This window comes from Heteronotia binoei, chromosome 1, assembly GCF_032191835.1.
Source record: "Heteronotia binoei isolate CCM8104 ecotype False Entrance Well chromosome 1, APGP_CSIRO_Hbin_v1, whole genome shotgun sequence".
Lineage (NCBI taxonomy): Eukaryota > Metazoa > Chordata > Lepidosauria > Squamata > Gekkonidae > Heteronotia > Heteronotia binoei.
The window spans coordinates 141,476,772-141,497,940 of NC_083223.1; the positions used below are offsets into that span (position 1 = coordinate 141,476,772).

The 21,169-nt window shown below is 46.2% G+C and overlaps 1 protein-coding gene across 1 annotated transcript in view; it reads left to right on the forward strand.

Moving 5' to 3' along the window:
• Positions 1-21,169, forward strand: part of IGF2R (insulin like growth factor 2 receptor) — a 131,825-nt gene that overhangs the window by 84,985 nt on the left and 25,671 nt on the right. The window contains exons 31-38 of the mRNA XM_060241808.1: positions 1,027-1,217; positions 1,984-2,110; positions 2,356-2,481; positions 4,323-4,591; positions 5,715-5,927; positions 15,574-15,723; positions 17,111-17,272; positions 18,728-18,935. Coding sequence (XP_060097791.1) covers positions 1,027-1,217; positions 1,984-2,110; positions 2,356-2,481; positions 4,323-4,591; positions 5,715-5,927; positions 15,574-15,723; positions 17,111-17,272; positions 18,728-18,935 — 1,446 coding nt within the window. The remainder of the gene's footprint in view (positions 1-1,026; positions 1,218-1,983; positions 2,111-2,355; positions 2,482-4,322; positions 4,592-5,714; positions 5,928-15,573; positions 15,724-17,110; positions 17,273-18,727; positions 18,936-21,169) is intronic.

A 21,169-nucleotide genomic window follows, 5' to 3' on the forward strand; every position in this document is an offset into this window, starting at 1 on the left:
TATTTAACCTTTCCAAGGAATTGTTGATCTGTCAGAAGGATCCATCACTTGATGAATGCTGATGAGGATGTGAACCCAAGTTTGTGTTAAGTATTTTTGCTGATTAATACAGGCTTGGAATTCCTTGACATATAATATTTATATGTCCAAAACAATCACCAGACATACTTAAGAGATTAATAATATATATCACAGGCACTAATGTAATGATAATATGCTGCAAGATAAATCACCGGTGAAAAATGCCATTTTATTTAGTATTTTCACACTTACAGTGTGTACATGTATTCTATTTAGTGCAATTTACAAGAAAGTATAAGTTTATAAACAAGCATGAATTATGCAGCTATTCAAAGCTGAAACACAAGACCAAAACAAAGTGTCCTTTTCTCCCCCAAGTATCCTTTTAATAAGCTTTGATCATCAGACAGCTGCCGCTTTTTTCAGGTCATAAGTCTGCAATTTGGATGGAGTCTTTAAGTGTTCAGCTATAAAAATCAAACCGAGAATAAGGAACCATATCCCCAGGATTTTCCATAGTTTCATGCCTCTGTCCTTCCTCAGCCTTTTCTCTCGAAGATGCTGCTTTTTTCCAGAGCCACAGTTTCTCTATATCAAACACGGATCAACATGTGTTGCTCAAAGTTCCTGTTTCCGGGCGGCACAAAGGACTTGGTTATGTATGTAGTTTGTGAAACATAATACTACCTTTACACACATATGCAAAGGCAGTCTAAAGTTGCCCTATGTGAAAGCCTCTGGATGAATTTAGAATGCCAAAGAATTCTTGAAAACCCCTGGAATTGTGTAGGTTACTTTCAGAAGATTAAATGCTTCATCACATAAAACTAAAGCAGTACAGTGCTTCTATAAGGAGTATATCTGAATGAACCTTAAGTGTGTCTGGTCAATCTTATATATACTTCTACATTACTTCCACAGAAATAATAGCAAGGGAACACTGGAGTGATAGACAAGGAAAACAGTGCAAAACTTTGTCTTTTTTTGTTTTTGGCCAAACTATAGATTTCTGCCCACCAGATACAGCAGTCTGCCTGAAGAATGAATCCAAATATGTCAACTTAGGTGAGGTGGCTGGGGGTCTTAGAAGAGAAAATGGTGTTTTTGTTCTTAAATACGTCAATGGAGAAAAATGTCCTGACCAGATCCGCAGAAAGTCCACAATAATACGTTTGCTGTGTGATGAAGACAGAATTGTAAGTATGTCTCAACTGAGAAGATTTTACAATGGTGGGAGGGAGAAGAATAGTTGCACATTTGGTGGGAATGTACAAAACCCTGAATCTGTACAGATGACAACTTTGGCATACCTCTGAACCTGACGCATGGTCTAGCCTTCCCCCCCTAACAGATGGCAGATAACCAAACTTATAAACACAGAGTAGCTGGTTTATGGGTTCCCTGTCTATAAAGAAAGTTAATAGAAGTCATGGTTCAGAATTGACTCGGTGATGGTGACAGCTTTTCTGTAGTGTGTGTATAATATAAAAAATGGTTTCAGTTGATGTGATAAGAGATTTCATAAATCAAACTGCAGTTTAAAAGTAAAAAGTGCAGATAGGGTACTTGTGTAGCAGTCAGCTATTTTCTGTAAGGTTGTTCTCATTAAAGTGAATATCTTTAGGGGGAAGATCATGGACAGAGTCGAATGAAATGATAAAAATGAGGATTAAGTCTCTCTTTCCTTTTGCACTGCCTCTGTAGCTACAGTTTACAGACTGAAAAATGGCCCAAGATTAGTTTGTGGTTCTTCCCTCATTACATCTATGTAATTCCTCTGTTGCAGTCACAATAACTTAAGTAGTACTTGAACTTCTGTCTTGGTCTAGTTTATTGTTTGAGAAAAAAGAGTTGCTCCCTGGCAGCAACCATTACTGCATTTTGCTGCTTTATAAAAACCAGCCATACTCTTGCACAACAGTTTCTCTGTTACTCACTTTCCCCCCTAACTGTTTTGTTCAGGACTCCAAGCCAGAACTAATTACAGAAATTGAGGAGTGTGAATATACTTTCCTGTGGCTGACTGCTGCTGCTTGTCCTCTGAAAAGCAATGTACAGAATAACTGCAAAGTAACCAACCCCTTTACAGGTAAATTCTTTAGGCACAAATGTGGGTCTGACAAGGTAGTAACTGGAACTGGCTCTCAGCTTTTTGCCAGGGTGAAGGCAGAAGCATGCTTTGGGTTTTTTTGTTTCATGCCTTCTTGGTAAAAGAAAGACCACAGTGGTACTTGAGCATCTTCTGCTTTTTGATGAAAGAAGGTGCTCTTCTGGTTCTTGCTGCAGAATGAACTTTTCCCCACCTTTATTCTCACTCTTTCCATTTTATTATAGGACATCTCTTTGACTTTAACCCTCTAAAAAGGCAGGAAGGCTATACTGTCCACGACTTCAGGAACCGGAGGACAATCCAACTGCATGTGTGTGATGAAGCTAAAAGCCCCTGTGGTAGTGGAGTTGGTAAGCTTCCCTTCCTCTCAGCAGCTTAACTGGTACTGAGTCAATCAAAAGTACTCCTTCTCTCCCATGGAGATTTTTATCAATAAACAATCTTCACTTCATCCCTGTCTAAGTAGACAAAATCAGCAGGAGCTTGTTTGAGATGAGCAAAAGGGTACTTAGTTCTGTTTGTAGCCTCACCTAAGAGATTAAAACTGCATTCAGGTATTATGCCAAGCTGCAATTAAACTCCAGTTTAATTTAAACATAGCTTGTTTATGTGTGTGTGTTCTCATGGCCCCTCCCTTCCTTCCCCTTTCCCTTTGTGTGAAAACTGGACACCAATCATGCTCTGCACATAAATGTGACTAAATCCTAATTTAGAATCTCAGCATATATTGAGAGAGCTGGGTAGTAATTTGCCTAGTCTGTGCTCTAGATGCTGGAGCCTGGGTAATGCTGGTTTAATGCATTTTCCCCACAAGCTTCTGTGATAGGCCATGGTTACTCACATTTTTACAGTTTGGGAACTGAGCACAAAAAACTGCCTTAAGACCACGAGTTACTGAAAAACATGAATCCAGTATTTGTGGAGCTTAATGCTTTCCTCTTCATTACTACTCTTAGGGTTGGGTCCAAATGTGCTCTTGTATGAGCAGAAGATACTACTGTTCATGCAGCAGAGAATCTGCAGTTTCCATAGATTCCCTACTCAGTCACTACTCCTCTTCTCTGTGTCACGTCAGACGTTCTCAAGGGTTCCTCAAACTTCAAAGATGGGCAGAATCAAGAAAAATTTGTTCTGTAACCAGAGCTCATGTTTCTTTGAGCCTAACCTTTAGACAATGGGTTTGGCCTCCCCTTTTTTCCCTTTACTGAAGTCTTCAAACTAAGGGTTGCTCTGAATTAATTATAAAACCAGTGCAGTTATTGTTCACTTGTGTTAAATGTAGCTGATCAAGAGTAGATTTCAAAGTCCACTGACTGAAACTTAAGGTTTTGCTCATTCTAGATGGGGTTGCACCCCTCTCAAAGGAACAAGGTGCAGCTGGGCAGTTAGTTCTCTTTCACCTAGGCCTATTGCTGGATCAGCAGAGTGCCTTTTAGCAGCTTTGACCAGTTAGCCAGTTACAGCTTTCCCTGGGCAGAATGGATCTGACCGCTGTGATATATGCCCTGGTTAATCTTGATTTGATTACTGCAATGCTCTCTTCATATGACTGCCCTTGAAAAGTATTTGAAAAGTTGAATTGGTACCAAGGGCTGATGAGTAGGGTCATAAGGGACTGTATCACTCCAGTCTTGGCCCGTCTACGCTGTCTTCCATTTTGTTTCTGGGCACAATTGAGGGTGCTGGTTTTGATTTTTAAAGCCAGCCAACATACCTGAAAGACCTTGTACTCACTTATGAACCTACCTGACCATTGCAGTCATCTTTGAGGCCCTGCCTCACGTGTCGCCACCTTCTGAGATTAGGCAGTCCGGGAGAGGGCCTTCTCAGTTGTGGTGCCAAGACTCTAGAACTCTGTCCAGGGTCACTCACCTGTACCCTTCTGTTGCCATCTTCTGCTTGCTTTTTTGTTTCATCTGGCATTCCCTCAGTCATCCCTCCTTCCTACACTATATTTATATTTGTGTATTTTATTATATTGTACATGTATTTTTACTTAGCTTTAATTGTTTTAGTGATGTGTTTTTGTTTGGGTTTAATAGTTTTTGAGATGTATTTTTATTTATATTTTTAACCTGTTAGTCCTAAGGGCAGAAAGGAAGAGTATACAATTTATAAATATAGAAATTGCTTTAACAGTTTTTGAGCATTTTCAAAAACACTAATATTGCACTCTTGAATTTGGTAACAGGGGTCTGCCTCACAGCTGGCAAGAAGCAAATTAATGCTGGAAGACTAAGCAAAATGTTAACTTATGAAAATAAAGTGTTGAAACTTGTCTACAAAGATGGAGACCCTTGCCCTGGAAATCCTGACTTGAAGTACACAAGTTATTTCAGCTTTCTGTGCAGGACCAATGCTGGTCTTGGTAGCCAACCTGTTCTTGATGCCTTTGATGAGACGACATGCACTCATGATTTCTTGTGGCACACTCCCTTAGCCTGTGAAGAGGAGAGGGCGGTAAGGGAATGGAAACTTTACCAAGTTCTGCTTACAGGAATCAGTAACACAAGAAATGGTAGAATAACAACCCAGCCTGTGAATTACATTTTGGGTGGGTGGAGCAAATACGTTTAAATCTTCCAGAATTGCCTACATTTGTACTTGCAGTTTCATAACACTAGATTTGTGCTGCCTTTGCTTTTGTGGTTTTTTTATAGAGCAATACACATCATGATTAGACAGCCCTGCAAAGTATCTTTTAGCAAACAACTTGGGCCCAGTACTATACTAATGCTGTCTGGGATTTTAGGATAATGAAGGCATTTTTACTTCACCCCTCAATCAAAGTGGTGTTCTATGTAGTTAACATAATAAATTCCAAGTGGGCAGTGAAATGGATCTAAAGTGGGCTGTAGGGGTTCAGAAACAGAGTTCCCATTAACTTGTAAGCTCAGTTAACTGTAACTGGATTTCATGTTGCTCTCCAAGTGAGAGCAGGCAGTGAAAATGTGCATGTAGGATGCAGGGGTTGAGTGCAGAGGGAATATGAGATCTCATGGCACAGCTACGTAACCCTGCATATCATTTCGTCTATACTGGGCCTATGTATATGCTGTGGTACCGAGCAGCAAAGCTGAGAGGAGCTATTGAAATGTGACCTTTTTTCTATTAATCCTAACTGAAACCAGGCATGTTCTCCAAGAAGCAACATCTTCCCTAAACTTTAATTGTTAAAATGATTAAAGGACTTTCCAGCGCTTAACTCTTATCTTGACAGGAACATAGCAGCAAAGTAGCTTCTGCCTTGGCCAGTTGCCCAGCCCCTGGACAGGTCTTGGCAATTGCAGTCATTGGACTGTACTTCCAAATAAGCAGCTTGTTTGAACTAGAACCTAAGATATGAGTGCTATCAGGCGTGTTTGTGAGAGCACAAAGAGATGGGAAGACACTGGAGGTGGGGTGAAGTGCATAAGTGGCCATGGTGAATGTTGGTTAATAGAAGGACCGAAGCACGATGAAGAGCCAGGATTGCTTAGAACATTCATCCGATATGCTTGTCTCTGCTGGATGGTTTTCAGCTAGCAGAACTAATGTACTTCAAGTGCCAGTTTGTGAGGTTTCCCATTTTTTTCTTCCACAGGTGGAATGCTCTGTTAAAAATGGCAGCACAATAATTGATCTTACTCCTTTGATCCATCGAACGGGTTCTTATGAGGCATTTGATGAAGATGATATGACCAGCCTTGTTCCAGATTTCTATATAAATATTTGCCGACCTCTAAACCCGAGCAAAGATGTTAGCTGTCCACCTGGAGCAGCTGTATGCATGGTCCCAGTGAATGGCAATCCTGTAGTAAGTCCGAGGATCATTTCTGTTCAGCAAAATGACTTGTTCTGCTGAAATGCAGTCCCTAACACATGGGTCCTTTCTAACAATAACAGGCAAAGCAACTGGGTTGGTGTGAACTCCTCCCCCAGCGGCCGCACCCCTCGGGGCGGCCGTGGTGTGAATAGGGGCGTAAGGCGAAGAGCGCTTGTGGTCTCAGATTAGGAGGGGGAGTGGATGTTACTGCATACCACCACCACCTCCCCGGAGTCAGGCACTGGACCTCTCTTCCTCTGGCATAGCCTGTTCTGTTTCCTCCTCCTCCTCGACCATCAGTGCTGCCTCCTTTTTATAACCCTCTACACCTCCGTGCCCTCCACCTCTTGCTTTCCCCATTCCCCGGTGAGCCTGTCCGTCACCAGCCTCTCCAGGTGATTGGTGGCGCTTCTACCCCATTCCTCTCCTTCCTGCCCCCTTCTATCCCCTTTGCTGCTGGCCCCGCCCTCTAAGGCCCATTTGGGGGACGTGGCGCCTGCCGCATCAGCTGTAGCCGGACTGGAGGCCTCAGGGCCGTCTGGGTGGGTCTCCCTCGTCTTCCCGGGTGGCCGGGGGAAGCGTCTTCACCGCTCCAGAGACTAGCTGAAGCACACCCCGTCCTTGGCTGCGCGGTCCAGTGGTGGCCAGCTGGCTCCTCCGCCATTGCCTCAGGACACCCACAGCCAGGCATGACAGTAGGTGGGCTCCGGGGCATGTTGGGGGGGAGGTCTCTGGGCAGCATCGGGTCCATTCCCGCCACTGGCCAAGGGGCCTGGCAAGGTCCGGGGGGCCGAAAGGCTGCGGAATGCAGCGGCCCGGACACACCCCCTCTCTGTGGGGGCTGCCGATAGAAGCGTCAAAGGCTCGGGACAAGAAGTTGGCGTTGGTGTGGTCCTTGCCGACTCGATGGCGCACCGTGAATCTGAAAGGTATCAGAGACAAATACCAATGCATTACACGAGTATTGTGATCATTCATGCGACATAGCACTGGAGGGGGGCATGATCCACTACCAGGACAAATGGGTTGTAGGCTAGATAGGAGTGCCCCCCCACCCATTTGATGGCTAGTGCTTCTTTCTCTACTGTTGAGTAATGGAGTTTGGCCAGCTCCAGTTTACGGCTGAGGAAGAGGACAGGTTGCTCTTGCCCCCTCGCCTCCTGGGCCAGGACAGCCCGGAGCCTGGAGTCCGAGGCATCGGTATACAGGAGAAATGGGCGGGTAAAGTCTGGATTATGCAGCACCAGTTGGTGAGATAGGCTGGTATGCAGTTTCATAGGCCATTTCTTTGGCTGGGGTCCATTGTATGTGTGGTGGCTGGGTCTTTCGAAGACTATCCATCAGGGGACTGGCGATCGTGACATAGTGGGGAATAAATTTCCCATAATAGCTGACGAACCCCAGAAACCCCAGTTGTTGCTTTGTCTGCAGGCGTGGCAGGTCTTCCAGGGTGGCCACTTTTTCAGGCAGGGGTTGCACTAAGCCCCTACCCACCTGGAACCCCAGGTACTTCAACTCTCTGAATCTGAGTCTGCTTTTCTTCGGATTGGCTGTGAGCCCAGCCCGGGCTAGCACTTGGAGCACCTGTCGCAAATGTTGGAGGTGAGTAGGGCAGTCTGGGCCGCATATTATTATGTCGTCTATATAAGCCCACGCGAAATTAGCACAGTCGGCTAGTGCACGGTCGACCAGACGTTGAAAGGCGGCGGCCGCTCCGTGTAGCTCGAATGGCATGCGATGGAATTGGAAGAGTCCTCAGTTACAGCACAGTGGCGAACAGACACGTTTGTCGGAGCTCCAACTCTGCAGTGTCTGTGCTGATTCTTTTTGGGGAGTTCTTCAGCTGGTAAGGACTTGGTAGTGCCCCTGTTGGGAGGGCACTCGTGCGGAGCAGGGTACTTTGTGCCAGGTTTTTCTAAGCATAGAGCCCTGTTTTTCATACTACTTCAAGCCCGGATAGACCGGATGCCTAAATGGCGAATCAGCTGTGACCACCGGAGAAGGGGAAGGAGGCGAAGCAGTGTTTGATGATAGAATAAACAAATGGCAAAGGGGGGGGGGGGAAGTATATTTGACCCTAAACTGGAGACATAAGCGAATGAAAGAACGTACAAAGTGAGTTATTTTGCCCCTACTTTCGAGTAAAGCATGAAGCTGGGAGAAAAGAGGTTTGGTTTGGCGGGTGGACAGAGGACGGAAAGTGCAGGAGCGGCGAAGGACTACCTCGGCAGCAGCGGTTGGGAGTTGTAGTCTGGTTGTGATTACAAAAGTTTATAAAGAGCACCGAGACAGGGGAGATGAAAAGGGGGGAAGGAAAGATGCAAGAAGCAGGAGACTTCTGACGACTTAAGAGACTTTGTGGACTTCTTTTCTTTCTTTTCCCATATGCTCGTGCATGGCGATCTTCTTAAAGAGACAGATCTAAATAAAGGCTCAATGGTTGTTATAATTTACAGGGTGGAAAGAAAGTTGCTGGACCTTTGAACCGATTTGAGACTTTTGATGTAGTATAGAGTTTCCAAGATTGCAAGGGCAGAGGTGCGGTGGAGAGGTTGGAATTTTGTTGGCAGAGATGTAGAAGAACAGGAATGGATTTTCTGAACTGCTTTTTGAACTGATTTTTTGAACTGACTTTCTGAATTGGGTCTTTTGATTTGGCTTAGTTTTTCTTTTCAGGTTAAGAGACAGTGAACCATTTAAGGACAGATAAGAAATAGGAAGTAGAGATTAGATTAAGGGCATAAGAAATGATATAGAGGGGAAGAAGAGAGGAGTAGAGACTGAGATTGAGAAGAGGAAGAAAAGAGAGAAGGAGAGGAAAACAGAAGGAGAAGCAGTTGGAAAACACTAAGGATTTAAAAGAGACATTTAACCAAACAATTAATGGATTGAGTAATTAATTATTGTTGTTTTGATTATTGTTGATTTTTTATATGATTTTCTATAGGTAGTGAGTGAGTGTGAATGACTAGGTGAAGGATGTTTGGTGGTAAAGAATAGTAATTTAAGGATATAAAAATCAACTGCCATATGAGTGAGTGAGTGTGTTAAAGGAAGGTGATGTATGAATTTTGAGTGAAGTAGGGTGAAGTGGTATGTTAATACGATAAAGGTTTCCTTTAGTATATGAATTGGAATTAGGGCAAATGGTGGATAGTAAGCAGAGATTTAATATATAGAAGCTCAGTAAGACCTTGGACGATAGAATAGTTTTAAGATTAATATTGACAGTATATTGGAATTAAAACTGGGTGATATATTCTAAACTAGTAACTGGTTGGAGAAAGAAATTCATAGGTTAATAAAGGGGGGAAATAAATAAAAATAAAAATGAGTAAGCCAAACAAGTCAGACAAACCAGATAAGTCAGTCCCACCACTGGGAGCTTCAAAACCAATAGAGGTAATGTCCTCATAGGAAGTTATAAAGGAATTACAGAATTCTATGCAATTATATTTTATGAATGCATTTAGTCAAGTGCAGACAAATTTAACAGAACAAATAGATGGAGTAAATTAAATTAGATGGCCTGCAAAAGCAATTGACGGAACAAAGGAAGAGATTTGTGGTTTGACACAATCTGTAAAATCTGTGGAAGAAAAGATGGAAGCCTGAGGAGATTGAAACAGTTCAAAAAAACAAGGGGACAGACTAGTGAGAATTGAAATGGAGCAGGTAGTATATATCTTGGGGATGCAGAATGTTCCAGAGGATAGGCATAAAGATATAAAGGAGGTGATAATGGAGGCCTTGACACCAGTTCTTGGAATGGAGGAAAAAGAATTGGAGAAAGATATAGAATATGGTTACAGAGTTAGCTTTACTTACTCCAGGGAACACTACCTGCTGAGAGAGGTTCATATAAGGTTTATTATATGAAGGAATTGGTGTGCCAGACGACGAGAGACAAATCCTTAAAGTTATATCGTTGTCACATCACACCGATAAAATTGAAGAAAGTGTATTCTGAACTTTCTGATTTTTGGTTGCAGGGAAATAAGTTGATACTATGTCATTCGTAAGCAAAGTTATATGACTTGAAATGCCAAATGTATTTTTGGATCACAGTGTAGAAGAAAATAAGTTTTTGTTGGTTTTAGATATAGCTGAGGTAGATACTCTGGCGGAGATGTTAAGAGAAGAAATTAACAAACAGACTAACATTCATACATTCATAACCATTGTATGAATGGTTAGGGGGCCGGGAATAAGGATATAGTGTAAAAAGAGGTTAATTGTTGAATGTATGATTTGGGTCAGGATAGAACAAAGGATATGTTTATCTACATCCCCAATTTTATTTTCTGTACTTTTGTTTGTTTGTTTTTTAAATGTAATAAAAAGTTTAAACCAAAAAAAAAGGAAGAGTCCTTGGTGGGTGGCAAAAGCCCGGACGGGGATCTGCCAATACCCCTTTGTAAGGTCGAGCGCAGAGATGTAAGAGGCTTTTCCTATCTGGTAAATCAGGTGTTCTGCTTGTGGCATGGGATAGGCATCGAAGGTCGCCACCGCGTTGACTTCTCGATAATCCACACAGAATTGCACACTTCCATCGGGTTTTGGGACTAGTACCAGCGGGCTCCGCCAGGCGCTCTGGGACGGTTCAATCACCCCCAGCCGTAGCATGTCCTGCACTTCTTGCGCCACGGTATCCCACTGCTTCTGAGGAACCGGTCGCCAGCGAGCTCGTACAACCACCCCTTGAGGCGTAGGGATGTGGTGCTCAGTCAGGTGGATCTGTCCGGGTTCTGTGGAGAACACAGGGGGACTGGACTGCAGGAGAATCCGTAAATCAGCCCGCTGCAGGCCAGAGACATTGCTGTTGAACACAGGCTCGGTTTCAGGACTGAAGGTTTGGGGCCAAGGATGTTCTTGATCATCTAAGTCTCCAGGGGAGTCGATGACAGCACAGCTGTCCACCGGTTCCTCATCAGTTCTTGGGGGTGTCACCCAGGGTTGCCACACCTTGAGGTCGTTAACATGCAACGTCTTGCGGTGGCCTCTTCGCCGGCCACACTGAACCTCGTACGTGACCGGGCCCAGGACTCGGATGATTGGGTAGGACCCCTGCCAGGGGTCTCTGGCCGGCACCTGTGTCACTCTGCACAAGATCAGGACTTGTTCTCCTTCCCGGAATGTTCGCACTTGTGTCCCCTGGTCATACTGTTCTTTCTGTCGCACTTGGGCTTGTTGCAGATGGATATCAGCCACGCGGTGGGCCTCTTCCAACTGTTCCTGCAGCCGCTGAACATGTTCTTCCACCGGCTGCTCTGGGGGTATTGCGCCCCCGACTCACTGGCCCCTTAAAAGCCCCAGGATTCCACGGGATTCAGCCGTATAAGAGTTCGAACGGGGCGTGTCCCATCGAGGCCTGTGGGGTCTCGCATAAGGCGAACAGGATTGGGTCTACATATAAGTTCCATGAAGTGGGATGGTCATGGGCCAGTTGACGTAGCATTTGCTTGATGGTCTGGTTGGCCCTCTCCACTAAGCCATCGGTTTGAGGATGGTAGGCAGCCGAATTGTTGTCGAATGTGGAGGGCTTTGCAGACATCTTTCATCAACTTGGCGGTGAAGGGTGTCCCGCAGCCCATCAACAATTCCTGGGGCAGCCCCACCTGGGCAAAGAATCGCAGCAGGGCACAGGTGACTCTCACACTTCTCATGGTCATTAGTGGCACCGTTTCCATTTACCAGGTGGCGTAATCAACTAGAACCAGGAGGTAGTGGGCCCCCCATGGTGTTCGGGGCAATGGCCCCACGAAGTCCATGGCAGCTCACTCGAAGGATGTTCTGATCACCGGCGAAGACAACGGGAGCCCTAGCCACCGGCCAATTGGTGGTGCGTTGGCACACCTCACAGGTGCAGCAGTACCATGCCAAATTGTCACCGAGGGCCAGTGAAACTGTGCCAGTACCCGCTGAAGGGTACTCCGTCGGCCCTGGTGGCCGGCCCAAGGGTGGTCGTGGGCTGAACATAGCACCTCCTTCTGGTACGGCAAGGGCACCAGTGCTTGACGGTGGGAGACTCTGTCGACTACCTGTTCTCAGTACCAGACGCCCCCCTCCTGGACCACCCGGGTGTCCCTACCGCCCGCCCCTCACCGCCGTCTGTGCTCTGAAGCCATCTAGGGTGGTGTCTTCCTCTTGGGCGGCTTGGAACTTGGGGCAGGGAATCCAGTCATCCTGCAGGTTGTGTGCCACCCTCACTTGGTCTGATGTGGACGGACCCTCCCTGGGGTCGACCTCAGTCTATGCTGCGGGTGCTGTCCACTGCTGGGTCCCCTTGCTGAAATGCCGAAGGATGTCTTCGAAACAGGGTGCATCGCGACCCAACATCAGCGGTTGAAGCAAGGAGTAGACCCGAGCTAGGCCCATACAATGTTGTTGCCCGTTATAGGTGACTAGCATGGGGACCATGGGGCACTGTTCCACGTGTCTGTGGAAGCACGATATGGCAGCCTGTCTCAGAGGTGGGGGTGAACCCTCGACCATATCTGTTTAGATTATAGAGATGGAGCTGCCGCTGTCAATGAGGGCCGCGAACTGCCGGCCCTGGATGGTGACCTCTAACAAGAGGGGTGGAGGGGTTGACCCCGGGGCTAGGGTATGGCATGTGGACTCCCAACTAAGATCACATTCCATCAGAGGGCAGTCCTGACGATAATGTCTGTACTAGTTGCAAGTGAAACAGGGCCCCAGATCGGTATTCCTACCGGTCCCGATGTTGGCCTCTTTCGGTGTCAAGGCGGCTTTTGGAGGTCTTGGTCGCCTGGGCTCAGTCTTCAGCCCAGGAACCATCATGGCGTAAAGGGGTCTACTCCCAAACAAGGAGGGCCCGGGGCTTGGGCCCGTCCGAACTTCGGCCCCACTTCCGGGCGCAGCCTGCCCCGGGTGGACCCCGGGGCAGTCCAGCTGGCAGGGGCTGCTCCAGTCCCGAGCACCTGCTTCCTGGCTTTGCAGGTGCCTGTGACTGTCTCTGTCACCAGATAATTCTCCCATACCTCTAGGGCTTCCGCCAGAGTGTGGGGACACCAACACGCTATCCAGTGCCGGACTCAATCATGACCTGTTCGACTACCTGTTGGCCGTCTTCTGTTTTGGGTTGTAGCCATCGAGTAGCCGTATCTTTCAGGGCGGTCAGGACAGCTTGGGGGCAGTCGCCGGGATGCCATTGTACTGAGCGAAACTTGAGGCACGATGATTCTGGCGTGATGGCATATAGGTCCAGTATGGCCTTTCGCACCTTCTCGTAGTTGGATGCTTCCTCCTTTGCCAGGGCTTTTATGGCCAGCTGGGGGTCTCCAGTAAGATAGGGGCCCAAGATGAAAGGCCATTGGGCTCGCAGCCATTGGGTGGCTTCTGCTATACGCTCGAAGGCCTCTCTGTAAGCTTCTATATTGTCCTCTGGGGTGAGTTTCGTGAGCTGGATCCAGAATCCCTGGGTTGGCCATGCCCCTTTGGGGCAGGGAGGCCCTTCTCCTCGGCCGCCCCCTCCAGCCCGCAGGAGTGTCACTTGCGACTCTTGTTGCTGTTGGGTGGCATCCCGCACTAACTGAGCATTGTGCTCCGAGAGCCATTGCCCAAATTCAGTAAGGTCCATGTCTTGGGCTCCAGTACCACTTGCCAAAGTACTGCCCTTTAGCTGCTCCCGCACTGACTCTTGGCTGCTATCTGAGATACCACTGTCTTCTAGGTTGTCATCTCGCCTTTCCAGGGTGGCGGCCCCCGGCGACCAACTGTGCCGCTGGGCGTGCCAACCGGGCGGGGTAGGCAAATGAAGCAGAGGGCGCACTAACAGAGTGCCTGTGCCCACATCCTCCACCACTCTGTGAACTCCTCCCCCAGCGGCCCCGCCCCTCAGGGTGGCCGTGGTGCGAATAGGGGCGTAAGGGTGCTTGGAGGGGGAGTGGACGTTATTGCATGCCACCACCGCCTTCCTGGAGTCAGGCACTGGGCACTGGACCTCTCTCTCTCTGGCGTAGCCTGTTAGTTCTCCATTTCCTCCTCCTCAACCATCAGAACTGCTTCCTTTTTATAACCCTCTACACCTCCGTGCCTCCATCTTTTGCTTTCCCCATTCCCCGGTGAGCCTGTCCGTCACCAGCCTCTCCAGGTGATTGGTGGCGCTTCTACCCCATTCCTCTCCTCCCGCCCCCTTCTATCCCCTCTGCTGCCAGCCCCACCCTCTAAGGCCCAATCTGTGGGGGGGGGGGGCGCCTTGTGCGCCAGCCTTAGCTGGGCTGGAGGCCTCAGGGCCGTCTGGGTGGATCTCCCTCTCTCCCCCGCCTTCTCGGTGGCCGGGGGAAGCTTCTTCACCGCTCTGGAGGCAGGCCGAGGTGCCGATGCGCAGCCTGTCCTTGGCTGTGCACTCCAGCGGCAGCCAGCTGGCTCCTCTGCTGATGCCCCAGGACGCCCGCCGCCAGGCACAGTGGTAGGTGGGTTCCGGGGCGTGTTGGGGGGGGGGTGTCTCTGGGCAGCATTGGGTCCACTCCCACCACCGGCCAAGGGGCCTGGCAAGGTCTGGGGTGCAAGGGGGCCAGGAGGCTGTGGAGCATGGCGGTCCGGACAGTTGGCTAGAGGCCCCGAAGAGTAATCTTAGCAAGCCTATTGCTTGGAGTTGTATGCCATTTTACTGTTCCCCCTTGTGCCTTTATAGGTCTCTCCCTCTCCATACATACACTTGGAAGTTACTGCCTAGTAATTACTTCTTCAAGACTGTGGCCTTGCACAACTAAGCATCATGCTTGTACATCTTGAATAGCAGCACCCCATGTTGCATTGCAAGCCTCTTTTAAAACCAAGCAGAATTTTAAAAGCAGTTTATGGTGTGGCGTTGGGGTGAAGGAGTGTCTGCTACTTAAATAGCTTTTTAACAGTCTAGCCTCATAAGGCAAGGGTGTTCATACAGATTGGCTGTTTGAATCCAAGGCTATAAAACGGATGTGTTTTGTCAAAGGAAATCTTGGAATTTTACTTTAAATTTCTGTGTTGACACTAAGCATTCCTAAAGGTTCTTTCATAACTGCTAGTCCATTTTATACACTAGGGAACAAGGCAACAATTGAGAAACAGTAAATAATCTCCCTTTTTTTCTAACCCCACTGTCTCCAGAGTCAGTCATCCTAAGGAAACACACTTGAAGTTGTACTGCTCACATTATGCAAAATGTGTAGTGTTAGAGATTGTACCTCTTCAAACTTCAAATGGAGGGGAACATATCTGTAAATGCTGTTCTTCCTACCCCTCTACTACTAGTAAAAATCTTTTCATATTGTACATAAGTATTACAATCATTTCTTCACAATGGCATTTTTGACATGCAGAGAAAGCTGTCATTTAATATGGGAGCAGCCTTTGAAAATGCAGTTCCCCTTCAACCTGCTGTCTGATATGGTACAGTCCAAGGGTTCTGCTACCTTATTCTCTGTTTTGGGCAGAGCTCTTAAGTGAATTTCATTATTTCCATCCTAACTGCCCCTCAGCCCAAGAGAAACAAATTCCCCTCTTGCTGTAGTCAATGTTGTGCAGAACGTTCATGGCTGCCTTGGTGCTCACTGACATTAATGAAAATTAGACCAGTAGTGATGTGTGAAATCATTATGATCAAAGTAACAGATTTTGTCTTTGTGTTTAGGATATTGGGCACATCCCTGCAATTCCCAAACTCAACTCTGTGACGAATGAACTTTACATTGCTTATAACAGTTCCACTCCTTGTTCAGCAAATAATGCACTCAACTTTTCCTCTCGCATCATTTTTCATTGCAACAGAGGAACAAATCTGGTAAGTAGAATCACGTTTTGCTCACTGCCAAGCTTGTATGTTCTGATAAGAATTATTTGGGAACAACAGAAGGATAAAACTACTGTTAGGATAGATTTTACGTACATGCCTGAGTTTGCTCTATTTTCTTCAGTTATACAGCTGTTTTCTGTATACTCTACACAAATCTTCCACACAAGCAGGTACACCCCTGCCCCACCATGAATATTTCTTTGCATAAGAGTCCTTATAGCATAATAAACTTTCTTGGACAGATGCCCATCCTCTCCCCCTGAAATAATATTTGACTAATTTGCAATAAAACACCAACTACTTGGAACTGAAGAACTGAGCCAGTGCCTTCCTAGGTTGGAGCTCTGATGCCGTAGCCTGGCTTGAATGTGCACTTGGATTTTATTCAGTGAACACTTAAATAAAGTAGATTTATATATTCCATATATATTGCAAGGAGATCTAAAATTTTTGAGAAGGAATGGGGAAAGGGAAAGATATAAAAATTGAGACTGAAGCATACTATACCAGTTGTGGGAGGAGGACAGGCATAGAAAGCTCATCTAGAGAGCCAGTTCGGTGTAGTGGTTAAGTGTGCGGACTCTTATCTGGGAGAACCGGGTTTGATTCCCAACTCCTCCACTTGCACCTGCTGGAATAGCCTTGGGTCAGCCATAGCTCTGACAGAGGTCCTTGAAAGGGCAGCTGCTGTGAGAGCCGTCTCAGCCCCACCTACCTCACAGGGTGTCTGTTGTGGGAGAGGAAGATAAAGGAGATTGTGAGCCACGGGATAAATCCAATATCATCATCTTCTATGAAGGGCTGCATGAGTGTGACTAAATATGGATGCCCTGTTTCCCCTGAATACCATCTTCTTTATTGTTTCATAAAAAGTACACTCAATGGTTCTACAAATAATATTCCTTAAACTTCTAAGGGTGGGAAGTAAAATGCTGTAATGGTTGTATGTGAATGTCTGCAATGAACATCTCTCAAAAGAGGTTCCTGCTTTGTATGTCTTGATGACATAAAAGAATAGTGTTTTCAAGGCAAGACATGCCTGCCTCAGCATAGTAGCCCTAGATTTCCTTGGTGGGCTCCCATCTAAGTACAAACCAGTGTTGACCCTGCTTAGCTTCTAACCTCTGATTATCCTAGTAACCTGTAAATGAAAATATAATTAGGGGCTCCAAGCATTTCTTAAACACCACAATGTAGGAAAACCTCTTCTGAACATGTCTTAGATCCCACTTGATCTTTATATAATGACAGAGTTAACTTCTGTTCCTATTTCATTTCTAAAGGCTACAGCTGGTATTTCATCCCTCCTTTTTAAATGTCTGGTAGTTCAGGCCTTAAACTACTTTCTGTTTCCATGTTTGTGCTTTGATCATAGGGAAAACCAAAAATGATACACAAACTTGACTGTGAATATCTCTTTGAATGGAGCACTCCAGTTGTATGCCCTGATGAAGTGGATGTTTTGGGATGCTCAGTGACTGATGAACGGTTACACTACACTTTCAACCTCTCCAGCCTTTCCAGACAGTCTCACAAGGTGATATGACATGGCCAGTAAGGGAGCTATATACTTTCAAACCAAATTACCCTTTCTGTTCTAAGTTTCTGAATTCAGTATTGTGGCTTTGAGGATCAGAATGGCTCTTGATTTTTCTTGTTTGCATTTGTTCAGCTCCAGCCCCCTCTCTCCATCTATCTTCCTTCCTTCCTTCCTTCCTTCCTTCCTTCCTTCCTTCCTTCCTTCCTTCCTTCCTTCCTTCCTTCCTTCCTTCCTTCCTTCCTTCCTTCCTTCCTTCCTTCTCGTCATGCGGCTCTCAAACATCTGACATTTATTCTGTGTGGCTCTTTCATTAAGCAAGTTTGGCCACCCCCGATTTAGCTTTTGAAGCTAATATTAGTGTATTTCTGCAGGTGATCCAAGAGATGTAAAAATTCTGGAAATTTTGAAGTAATGGGGGGACATAAAATGGGAAAAATTGAAATTTATGGAACATTTACTCTATCAAACCTAAACTAATTATACAAATTTAATAACATAAAATGCATAATTTGTAACGGCATATAAAATTGGGACATTTGATATATTTGTGGAATTAAAAAATTATAAATGCCTTTGTTTTCTATAAACAAAATTACAAATATACTCAATACTGGAGGCAGAACTACAAGTTGATGCACCCTGCGCTATCTTAGCAAAAATTAAAATTCATATGCTACCTGGTTAGAGAGAGCTCAGTTCTTAATGAAACTTTCAGATCCTTGGTGTAGTTTCTGCCCTACTTCCTTCTGGTCTTTTCCCCTCTCCTACAAGATAGGGCAATAAATAACCTTGCTGTCCAATCTGTGGGTGTATGTGTCACAGTGATTTGAGGGAGAGATGAAAAGGTCACAACCACAAGTCAGGTCTAAAGGACAATAGCAGGTATGCAACAACTGAAAAGCAGTGAAAGCCCTGCATGCTCTCCTCATGAAGATGAGGTATCCTAGTACAGAAATGTACCTTGAATTTAAGAACTTTCTATGTCTACCATATGCCCACTTTGTCTTCAATCATTCTAAAAGAGAAACTATTTCATAAGAGATTATTTCAGTGATCTCCCAAATTTCTAGTTTTTCTGTTGGAAAAATTGGGAGGGAATGCCTGGGGGGAACAGAGGGGGGAATTCTTGGATTTTTCTTTTTTTCCTGGACCTTCACATTCTTAGATGATCTCACATAATTTCTGTTCTTCTAGAATGGAAACTTAAACTGCAGCATTCCCTGTAACTTAAAACTGCACTACTTAGTTGAAACTAAGGTTAGCAGCATCCATTTACAGCATCCATACTCAGTATGACAGCTTTCACTGACCTTTCCTTTTGTTCAGCACTAATGTTGGGCTGGATTTCCTGCTTTCTGTCCCACAACCTTTCTTTGCATATATAAGCAATTAAATATCATTTGTTCATCCTTTTTGCAATTCAGTAATGCATGGTGTTGGCTTCCCACACAGGTTTCTTCTGGGTCTAGGAGTTATCATGTTGGAGTGTGTTCCCGTGCAGCTGATGTGCCCCAAGGAAAATGCAAAGATGCAGCAGTATGCCTGGTATCAGGCAAGAATGCTGCCTCATTTGGTAACATAAAGGAAGTGAAGATGGACTATCGTCATCAAGATGAAGCTATCATTTTGCAGTATAAGGGAGGTGATAGGTGTCCTCCAGGTAAAGCTTTATAAAATTGCTACCAACAAACCAGCAAATATGTTCCTTTAGCTTCAGGGTGGCTTTTGAGCTATCCCATAACTTATTTTGGCCCCTTAGAGACGTAAAGGAGAGAAATGGTCATATCTTTTCATATTGCTGAGTGTCTGATCCTTGCATCTTGAGAATGTAACCAGGAGGTTGTCAAGGTTCATATTTCAGACTTGCCACGATACTCTTAAGTCAAACTTGGCTGAGCAGCCTTTTATCCATCTCTTTCCTCGTTATGATGTGAATAAGGGAAAACTTACCATCAGAACAATCAGAAGGGAAAGAAGTTCTCATGATAATCACAAGATCTTCCTATGAACAGGAGTCTGGTCATACCAATCACAAATCCTGTTGTTAGTCATTATGAGTTACTGCCTGTCATAATTTTGGGTAGGTGATGAATGTTGCGCGCCTGTCTGCAGCAGTAATGACAGATCATATTCATTTGATACAACCAGGACTTTTTAAAAAATCAGAACGCACCGGAACGGAGTTCCGGCTGGCTCACCCAGTGTTCCGGCTCGGATGCTCAGCATTCTGGCTGAAGAAGGCAGCCTCTGGACCAGCAATTCATGCTGTGAAAAAAATCTTATAAATTTCCTACTTGCTGAGGCGTGGTTGCCTGAAGCTGGGGGAAGAAAGCGAGGCTTGATGTGGGGTGATGTCAGGCATAGCACATTGCTGGGCCAGCCATGCTGCAAGCACACATGGTCGGGGCGGAGTTTCTACCTCTCTCTGAGGTGCTGTTCTGTCTCCTGAGGCTGCTTGCAGCAGAGCTCTCCAGCTTATCAGAGGTGAGAGCAGGGCCGGGTCAGGAAAGGCAAGCACAACTTTGTGTATTTAAAATGCTCCACTTCGTGGGGGGGGGTGGTGGTGGAAGCTGGAGTGGGTCTAAACATGGCTGGGTAGGAGCTACTCAGCAAGTAAGTGGCTGGGCTGGATTGGTTTTTGAGAAGGGCAAAAAGACGGTGGGGACTGTGCAAGTGCAGTCCAGAGGAGGGGAGGCAGGAGGCATGCTGGATAAGCTAGCAGGCTGCAGGTCTTGTGAGCAAGCACAAGGCAGGGTGAGAAAGTGGCAGGGTGATTATGCAGGCAAAGTTTGGAGGAGGGGGGCCAGAGGCACAATGAATAAGCTGCCGGGCTGGAGGTCTACTTGCAAGCAAGCAAGAGGCAGGGTGAGAAGGCAGTGGTGACTGTGCAGAAGAGGGGGGCAGGGGGCATGCTGGATAAGCAGCCAGGCTGAGAGGTCTTCATGCGAGCAAGCATGAGACAGAGTGAAAAGGCAGCAGGGCAACTGAGCAGGAGAGGTGTGGAGGAGGGGGGTGGGAGGCACGCTGGATAAGCAGCTGGGCTGGAGATCTTTCTACAAGCAAGCATGAGGCAGTGTGAGAAGGCAGCAGGGGCAACCTTGCAGGCGAGGTGTGGAGGAGGGGGGGACAGAAAGCATGCTGGATAAGCAGCCAGGCTAGTGGTCTTCCTGCGAGCAAGCACCAGGCAGGGCGAGAAGGCAGTGGCTGTGACTGGGCAGGCGAGGGGTGGAGGAGGAGGCATGGAGTTTGGGCTCTGTTCCAGGGCCAGTCTGGATGTGCTGGACTCAGGGAGAGAGGCAGCTAGTGGAGAGAACCTGTTTTGTATTGTTTTCTCTTTCACTATTTGGAAGCCCCAAGCCTCATGCAAAATACGTGGGAACTTCCTAACGAAGGATTTTGAGACCTTGCTGTGATAGGCTTCCCAGACCCCAAGCTTCACCCGGCCCCCAGCCAGCTGGCCAGCAGGGGAAAGCCCCCCCCCACACACACTATGTACTCTAGATCTGCAGGTTTAGAAGCCTGCCAACAGGTCCCGTTTTAAAATTTGTGTGTGTGCCTTTAAATATGAACAGTGAAAGCTGCGTTCTCTTTTTTTCTTTCTTTAAGCACTACACCATGCTGGCTCTTGTGATAGTGTGTTGGAATTTGATGATTATTTTTTTCTGGGATGAATGTGTATGGCTATATATACATGGCTATATATTTGTGGACTTTTCCCAATGCTAGAATATCTTTATAGCACTTTTAGTGATGTCAGAGCTGTGGCCTAGTATGCAAATTATGGTAATGTCAGAGGTGTGGCCTAGTATGCAAGTTATGGTGATGTCAGAGGTGCGGCCTCGCATACTAATGAGTAACATTTTGTATCCTGCTTCCCCAAAGAAGTTGAGGCAG